The 9001-nt window shown below is 38.3% G+C and overlaps 1 protein-coding gene across 1 annotated transcript in view; it reads right to left on the bottom strand.

Moving 5' to 3' along the window:
• ATP2A2 (ATPase sarcoplasmic/endoplasmic reticulum Ca2+ transporting 2) overlaps positions 1 to 9001 on the bottom strand; it is a 62768-nt gene that overhangs the window by 16993 nt on the left and 36774 nt on the right. The window contains exons 8-11 of the mRNA XM_081253177.1: positions 7902 to 8366; positions 1656 to 1744; positions 980 to 1082; positions 7 to 138 (exon numbers count right to left, since the gene is read on the bottom strand). Of these exons, the coding sequence (XP_081109303.1) occupies positions 7 to 138; positions 980 to 1082; positions 1656 to 1744; positions 7902 to 8366 (789 nt within the window). The remainder of the gene's footprint in view (positions 1 to 6; positions 139 to 979; positions 1083 to 1655; positions 1745 to 7901; positions 8367 to 9001) is intronic.

Raw genomic sequence — 9001 nt, 5'->3', positions numbered from 1 at the left:
ACTGACCGAGTTGCAGGCATTTGCTCGTTCAATTTTAGAAAGACCCTTCAATTCAGTATCAAATACATTCATCTTCTCTACCAGGCAAGTGAGAGCAGTCTCTGTAGCTTCTCCAACTTTTTCATACACACCCTTCGCCTGTAGTAGTTAAAAGCATACAAATTACAAAAAGGGAAAAGTAGTCAATTTTCTTTACTAAAGACTTTTTCCAGGTGGACAATCTCATCCACTGGACCATTATTCTTTGGGCCATTTTTATCCTATTCTGGAGCATATGATCCAGATAATTAAAAATAAACTCAAAGCATAGGTGTGCATTTTATCTTTTTCTAATAATTAGGTCTTTCATTTCCCTTAACCATAAGAAGCCAATAATCACAGTATTAATTCAAACATAGGGAGCTTTCGAACAGTATTTGTAATTCCTTGTCATTATTTATCATTCTACAGAGTTTACATTCTGTTTCTGTTGGGGACTGGCTTGCCTTTAGAAACCAAAGAATTTATCTCACTGTTTATAATTAAAAAGGGAGGAAAAAAGGTTTTCTGTTGGTTAAATTTTATATTATATCATCATCATCATCATCAAAACAACCTTCTAAGCCTCAGCCTGTCCTCTAGGACATAATGTTACCCATCTTAAAAAGCAAGATCAATACCCTATACTTTCAGGAAAAAGTATCCTGGGTTTTAATCATTTATAGTAACTAGGCTATACACAGAAGAGAACATCATGTATGCTACAACTCCTAGTTAAGTAACTGCAATGCTCAGTCACAGAGAATATATGAAAGGCTCCCAGCTTCCTTTGGGTAGGTCATGCTGGCTCTGATAGATAGGCTCTTAATGGAAAGGGAAAATAAAACCAGGAACCCATACTTTCAAAAAGGGAGGAAGGAAGGCTGGGTTTTCATTCCACCCACCGCACCCTTGAACTAGGAACAGCCAGGTCTAGTTTCTCATTTGTGAGGAGGCTTACCTCATTGTAATCCAAAGCAGAGTCATTACAGAGAGCACAAATTGTTGCCAATTCCACAAGACCATCATATTGATGACAATTCACTGGTTTATCATCTTTATGTCTGTCAAAATAAAAAGTAACTCTTAGAACACACTGTGGTCATCTCTATTGATTTTCATTTAATTATTTACTAATAAATAGAATGTGTCTCTGGTATCAGTAGTCAATCAGTAAAGACCAGGAATTCTTAGTTAATGAAATTCCTCCACCACTGGTATCAATGAAAAGCAAACAGGAATTCCCTGGCGGTCCAGTGGTTAGGACTCGGTGCTCTCACTGCCAGGGCCCTGGGTCCAATTCCTGGTCAGGGAACTAAGATCCCGCAAGCCGTGCAGCGCGACCAAAAAAACCAAACCAAAACCAAACCCAAAACCAAACCAAAGCAAACCAGAAACCCCACTTGAAAATTTAGGCTTCAAAAGATGAAAAAGGGTCACTGGCGTATACAACCTGTAATATCAATTTCAATTTCCAAAGTAGGTATTATCAATTTTGTTTTTAAAGAAAATGAACTACTCTGATAAACATGAGCCACATTAGGAAAACTGTCTGAACATTTTAGAGACACTGCAAGTCTATACAAGCACAAAACTACCAGAGTGGAGCCTTTAAAAGACAAGGAGGGATTACTCACATTTCTCCGATAGGTGCATATGTTGATCCAGTTATGGTAAACTCATTAAGGGAACAAGTATCACTGTCAACTTTGTCCAGAATGAACATCTACAGAAAAAAAAAAAAAAAAGCCTAAGTGTTGAAAAGGTATAAAAAATATGCTAGAAAAAACATATAACATTTGCTAAGACAAAAGGCCTTTCTCACTTAAGTATCAATGTTAACGAAAGTGATTAACTGAAGCTCAGCATGAGGATTATTGTCCCTTATTCCAACTGGACACTATTAAGACTGCCTCCCCGATCCACCTAACAGTCTGAGAAACAGCATCACCGAGGAGCTGAATAAATAATAAGCAGCAACAGCACCAGACACAGAAGAGAACCCACGTGAAATCTGAGTTATGAGGACTCTGGGTCAGTCAATTCCAGACTCAGCAGTACTCTTTAGAATGCTCAGAATTCCAAATTTCAAATGGCTGGCTGAGGAAGTGACATCGGTATTCCTGCCTTACAGCTAACAGTAAAAGCCTAGGAAGAATAAACTCACATTTCAGAGTTGCATAAACACTCCCCAAGTAAAATAAGACAAATTGCTTCTCTACTTTTTCCTACTTATTTTTATTGCGGCAATAGCTCATTTTCTATGAAGCTGCACAACTACGTGTATACACTAAGGAGCCCGCAGAGCTGAATGAACTGATGCTACCAAGACAATACAGATGGAAGCATGCTTAGGAAAGAATTCTTAATTTTACAGAATAATAAAGTGACATAAGCTAGTTTCTTAAAGATGGCTTTTTTTTTCTTGGTTTGTTTTCCAATTATAATTCAGAAGTCCAGTTTGGAATGATCAAACCATTCTACAATAAGGAATTTTTAAAATGTTAAACTAAAGTAAAAAAGGGCCATGTAATGCTTTAAAAACATCTTTTCAGAGCATTCTGACTCATATTCAGTAAGAAAATCTGCTCATTTTTATTTTAAAATAACTTCTTTTGCCTCATAAGATTTGCTTATTATATAGCACATACATTTTTTCCCCACATCTTTATTGGAGTATAAATGCTTTACAATGTTGTGTTAGTTTCTGCTGTACAACAAAGTGAATCGGCTATATGCATACATATATCCCCATATCCCCTCCCTCTTGAGCCTCCCTCCCACCCTCCCTTATCCCATCCCTCTAGGTCCTCACAAGGCATGGAGTTGATCTCCTTGTGCCATGCAGCAGCTTCCCACTAGCCATCCATTTTACATTTGATAGTGTATATATGTCAATTATAGCACATATTTTTAAATTCCAAAAGCTTCATTTCAAAAGTACACTCAAAACTAAATCAACCTTGGAGCTGAACTAAAGCTATGAATAAGACAAAACGGTTTTTTTTAAATTAAAATATACAATGGGATTTAAAACTGTGATGACTCCTGATAAAAGGTGCTAGTTCAAACACATATAACTGGTGTGTCAAATGAGGAAAAGATTCATGTCCAAGGTCACATGCAGCAAGATCACCAATCTCTACAACTACAACATCTAAAAAAGGAAGCTTGGCACAAAGCTCTTTCCAAAGATGTCTGACATTTACAGAAGAGGAAACAAAGGACTAGAGAGGTTAAAAGATGTGCTCACAGTTACACAATTATTAAGTGGAAGAAAGAGAACCAGGTTTACCAATGTTTCCCATCAGAAAATTCAACTTTACCTTTCTATTAAAAGTTGTGTGACCCTCGGACACGTCACAACTTCTCAGAGCCTAAGTTTTCTAACCTCTTGAGCAGGATTACCATATGATTCAAATAAAGTCACATGTGAAAAATTAACTGCACTAAGCCTTATCAAAGCAAGTTGGCATCATTATTACTATACACCATGCCATTTCTTTAATGACACTGTTTATAAAAGTGAAACTCTTTGGGTCTATACCAGAGTCCAAAATATTCTAAGACATTCAGAATTCTAACCCACACCAACTAAATCTGAATGCACATGGGCATTTTAGACTGCAAGCCAGTAAACCATTTAGAAACTGCATGATGAAAGTATCTCGAAGTCAAGGGCAGTTATGCAATCCACTGCAAGAAACCTCCTGTAGAATACTGATTAGCATCAGCTTTCTGTTGCCAAATGTAGAACAGAACAAAGAGCCAAGCTATTTCTTTAATAGAACATTTTAAATCAAATCATTTAAGGGAAAATATAAGAACAAAAACATTTTTATCACGGACTGTGTTTTAGTCTTAGTTTGAAGTCTGAAGCTGCCACAACCTTACCATTTTTTAAAGATTACAATTTCACACACTGCTCTACCTTCATGGATATAAGGACTATTCTGAGGAATTAAAGCTTACAGTCTAAGTTTAAACAATTTCCTGGGGGAAACCAAACAGGTAAAATGAAATTCCCTTTCTCTCCCCCAATCAATCAGCTTTTAGCAGACAACTAGCTTTTAGCAGATTCGTCCAACCGTTTTGGTTCCAAGGAAAGAGAACTTAGGTAGCTCAGTTACACCCCGCATCTACTCAAGAAACTCAAGACAAGCTAGAAGCTTACCACTTGAGAGAACACCCCAGTGTGTTTTAAACACCTGTCCATTCACTCTAAATCTGGGTTTTGGACAACACAAAAAGTTGAGGCTGTGTATATCAAAAAAATACCATGAATATAGATTTGGCAAGAAAAAGATTCAGAGGGTTCAACTGTATTAAAACAAGAACAATTTCCAGTGCTAAAAAAACATTAACTAAAACCTGGAGATAAGGCCAAGGGGAGGATGGCATGTCCTTTCAATGTCATTCAGAAGAATTACTTAACAAGCACACTCAAAGATTTAGTGTTCTGGAAAAATATAACATTCTTTCACTGTGCTATTAATAAGGGCTTATGTTTTATGAAGTTGTGGCTTTTTGTCCTGTATAAAAGGTAACCTTAGTTTTACTGCCCTATAGGATATTAACCAGTTTTTGTAATCTAACACACATCAATTCTATTCTAATATTGAGCACTTCCTCACATGGTCCTGTAACCAGTTTTACCATCTTACTGATTCTCCCTCATTGAATTAATGAGCCAAATAGAATCTTTGACATGTGTCCACTCAATATTTGTAGGAGTTGTGTACCTTTTAGAAAATTACTTTGAACTGTACATAGTAGTAGTAGTTTTTTTGTGTGCATGTGTCAATTTTGTATTTATCCTTCCAGTTTTATTGAGATATAAGTGACGTACAGCACTGTATAAGCTTAAGGTATACAGCACAATGATCTGACTTATGATCATTATGAAATGATTATCACAATAAGTTTAATGAACATCATCTAATATATACAAAATAAAAAAGTTTTCTCCTTGTGATGAGAACTCTTAAGATTTACTCTCTTGACAACTTTCATATATAACGTACAGCAGTGCTAATTATATTTATCATGTTGTACATTACATTCCCTAAGACTTATTTATCCTATAACTCTGTACCTTTTGATCACCTTCATCCAATTCCTCCCCCTCCCACACACACCCTGCCTCTGATAATCACAAATTTGATCTCTTTTTCTATGTTTGTTTTTGAAGTGTAATTGACCTAAAACTTCCTGGTGCATGGATAGTGATGAAATATTTCTATACATTTCAAAATGATCATCATGGTAAGTCTAGTTCTCATCTGTCACCATACAAAGATATTACATTATTATTGACTGTGTTCCCTGCACTCTACATTTCATACCCATGACACCCTTATTCTGTAACTGGAAGTTTGTACCTCAATTTCCCTCATCTGTTTCTCTCATCACCCCCCACCTCAAAGTTGTTTAAACAAAACCTAGGGAAACTGAATTACATGAAAGAACTTCATTCAGCTGTACCATTACATTATTTCTTTAGTTCTTATTTTGCTAAGGGAAGGTTTAAAGTTTTTAATTTTATCCCCAAGTGATGGTCAAAACAACCTAAGGAAGGAAGGATGAACACAGAGAATGAAGCAAGTTAAAGGCAATTATTTACTTTTCAAGAAGAAAACATGTCTCATTCAATGTGTTAAGGAAGTACCAATTAGAATTTTATGTAGGCAGGTAACTAGCTGGTTTACAGAACTCTTCCTTTGAAGCTCGTGTTAACATACATACACTTAGAGAAGAACAGGGAAATAAAGTAAGCATAGTCACCTAACACATTTACAGACTGCTTACAGTTATTTCCCCAGTACAAATGTATCAGCCATGTAGATAACCTTTATTTCATGACACAATTTTGGGAATTAAATGATTAATTCCTCTGAAGTATACGAAATTACCCTTGGGCTCAAGCTACACATACAACCCAATTTGCTTAAAGCACATAAAACGGTATCAAATTATAAATCAAAGGTTTTAAGATCCAGCAATCCCACTCCTGGGCATATATCCAAAAATGATGAAAAGATATATGCACCCCCAGTGTTCATAGCAGCACTATTTACAATAGTCAAGACACAGAGGGGGACTTCCCTGGTGGCGCAGTGGTTAAGAATCTGCCTGTCAATGCAGGGGACATGGGTTCGAGCCCTGGTCTGGGAAGATCCCACATGCCGTGGAGCAACTTAACCCGTGTGCCACAACTACTGAGCCTGCGCTCTAGAGCCTGCAAGCCACAACTACTGAGCCTGCGTGCTGCAACTACTGAAGCCTGTGCACCTAGAGCCCATGCTCCACAAGAGAAGCCACCACAATAAGAAGCCTGCACACTGCAACAAAGAGTAAGTAGTCCCTGCTCACCACAACTAGAGAAAGCCCGTGTGCAGCAACGAAGACCCAACGCAGCCAAAAAAAAAAAAAAAAAAAAAAAGACATCGAGGGACTTCCCTGGTGGTCCAGTGGGTAGGACTCCACGCTCCCAATGCAGGGGGCCCAGGTTCAATCCCTGGTTGGGGAGCTGGATCCAGCATGCATGCCACAACTAAGAGTTCGCATGCCGCAACTAAGAGCCCACATACAAAGAAGTCTGCACGCTGCAACTAGAAAAAGATCCTGCATGCTGCAGCTGAAACCCAGCACAGCAAAGAAAGGGAGGGGGGTAGGGGGGTAGGGAGGCAGGGAGGCAGGGAGGGAGGGAGGAAGACATGGGAAGAAACCTAAGTTATCTGTCCATCGATAGATGAATGGATAAGGAGATGTGGTATATAGATATACAATGGAATATTACTCAGCCATAAAAAAAGAATGAAAATAGTGCCACTTGTTATATGTGGAATCTAAAAAAAAAAAAGGGTACAAATGAACTTATTTACAAAACAGAAGTAGAGTTATGGATGTAGAAAACAAACTATGGTTACCAGGGGATAAGCAGTGGGAGGGATAACGTGGGAGACTGGGGTTGACATACACATACTTCTATATATAAAACAGATCACTAATAAGAACCTGCTGTATAACACAGGGAACTCTACTCAATACTCTGTAATGGCCTACATGGGAAAAGAATCTAAAAAAAAAAGCAGGTATATGTGTATGTGTAACTGATTCACTTTGCTATACACCTGAAACTAACACAACATTGTAAATCGACTATAATCCAATAAAAATTTTTTAAAAAGTAAAGAAAATAATGCCACTTGCAGCAACATGGATGGACCTAGAGATTATCATACTAAGTGAAGTCAGAGAAAGACAAATATAATATTGCTTGTATGTGGAATCGTAAAAAAAAAAAAGACACAAATGAACTTATTTACAAAACACGAAACAGACCCACAGACATAGAAAACAAACTTATGGTTACCAAAGGAGAAAGGGGGAGGGGGGAGTGGGAGGGGGGAAGGGGAGGAGGGATAAATTAGGAGTTTGGGATTAACATATACATGCTACTATATATAAAACAGATAACCAACAAGGACTTACTGTATAGCACAGGGAACTATACTCAATATTTTCTAGTAACCTCTAAGGGGAAAGAATCTAAAAATTTTATATATATATGTGTATATATATATATATATATATATATATATGTAACTGAATCACTTTGCTGTATACCCGAAACTAACACAACACTCTAAACCAACTATACTTCAATAAAAATAAAATAAAAAAATAAATCACACAGGGAGCTCTACTTCACTTCGCTGTACAGTAGAAACTAACATAATATCGTGAAACAACTATACACCAATTAAAAAAAATAGTTATTAAAAAAATAACAAATCAAAGGTTTTGATGGCACGAAGGCATATTCTTAGGATGAATCAACAACCATAACCTGCAAAGATTCTGTAACTACTCCCACTTACCCTGCAGACTGACATCTGGTTCGTTGTCAGTGTACCAGTCTTGTCTGAGCAGATAACAGAAGTGCAACCAAGGGTTTCCACGGAAGGGAGACTTCGAACAATGGCATTTTTCTTTGCCATTCTGCGAGTTCCAAGAGCCAGACAGGTGGTGATGACAGCGGGCAGACCTTCAGGAATGGCTGCTACAGCCAGGGCCACAGCAATTTTAAAGTAGTAAATAGCACCTCTGATCCAGGAGCCTCCATGAACTGGGTCATTGAAGTGTCCAATGTTTATGATCCAGACCGCAATGCATATGAGGGAGATGACTTTGGACAGCTGTTCCCCAAACTCATCTAGTTTCTGCTGGAGGGGTGTTCTCTCCTGTTCCGTGGCCACCATTTCATCCCGGATCTTGCCAATTTCAGTGTTAACTCCAGTTGCCACCACCACTCCCATGGCTTTGCCGGCAGCAATGTTTGTACCCTAGGACAGAAGTAGAGAAATGGTTACAAGATTAACACCACACCCAATTTAAATACTGACTAGTAAACTCAGACTTGTGTGGATTTTCAAGAGGGCACCAAGATTCTCTCACCACATTCTACTGGGCCTTCCAGTGGCAACCAGCCATCTAACTTTGATGATGATGCAGGCAGTGTGGTCCATCTCTCCCTCATTTGATTCTCCATCAAATTAGAATGGTACCTACTTGCCCCAGAGCCCTCTACACTGGCCCATCTTGAATCTCTATTCACAATACTGAGCCTGGCTTGCAGACTAGCTTTGGGCTGGGACAGCGCTTAACCCCTCTGTGTTCCTGACTTTTCATACTTCATACAGCTCTTAACCCTACGCATTCTTCACCCCTGGCTCCAACAACTCAACCCCTCCTACTTTTATCACCCATAATAAGGAGGGCAACCAGGACCACGGGCTGTCCTTGAGGACCTCCACTTAAGCACTAGTATTCAAAGATCAATACAATCAAGTGTAAGGTTCCCCCTACCCCATTTTAATTCCTAAATGTTGGAAGAACAGGGCTTCATTATTTTCATTGTAGCTCTACTTTTTTACTTACTATGGGGTGGTTAGATTCCCATGCCAACCCACAAAAGCCC

This window comes from Mesoplodon bidens (genome assembly GCF_964165515.1).
Source record: "Mesoplodon bidens genome assembly, chromosome: 13".
Lineage (NCBI taxonomy): Eukaryota > Metazoa > Chordata > Mammalia > Artiodactyla > Ziphiidae > Mesoplodon > Mesoplodon bidens.
Note: the sequence above shows the minus strand (reverse complement) of the source record. Positions and strands in the feature narration are given on the sequence as shown.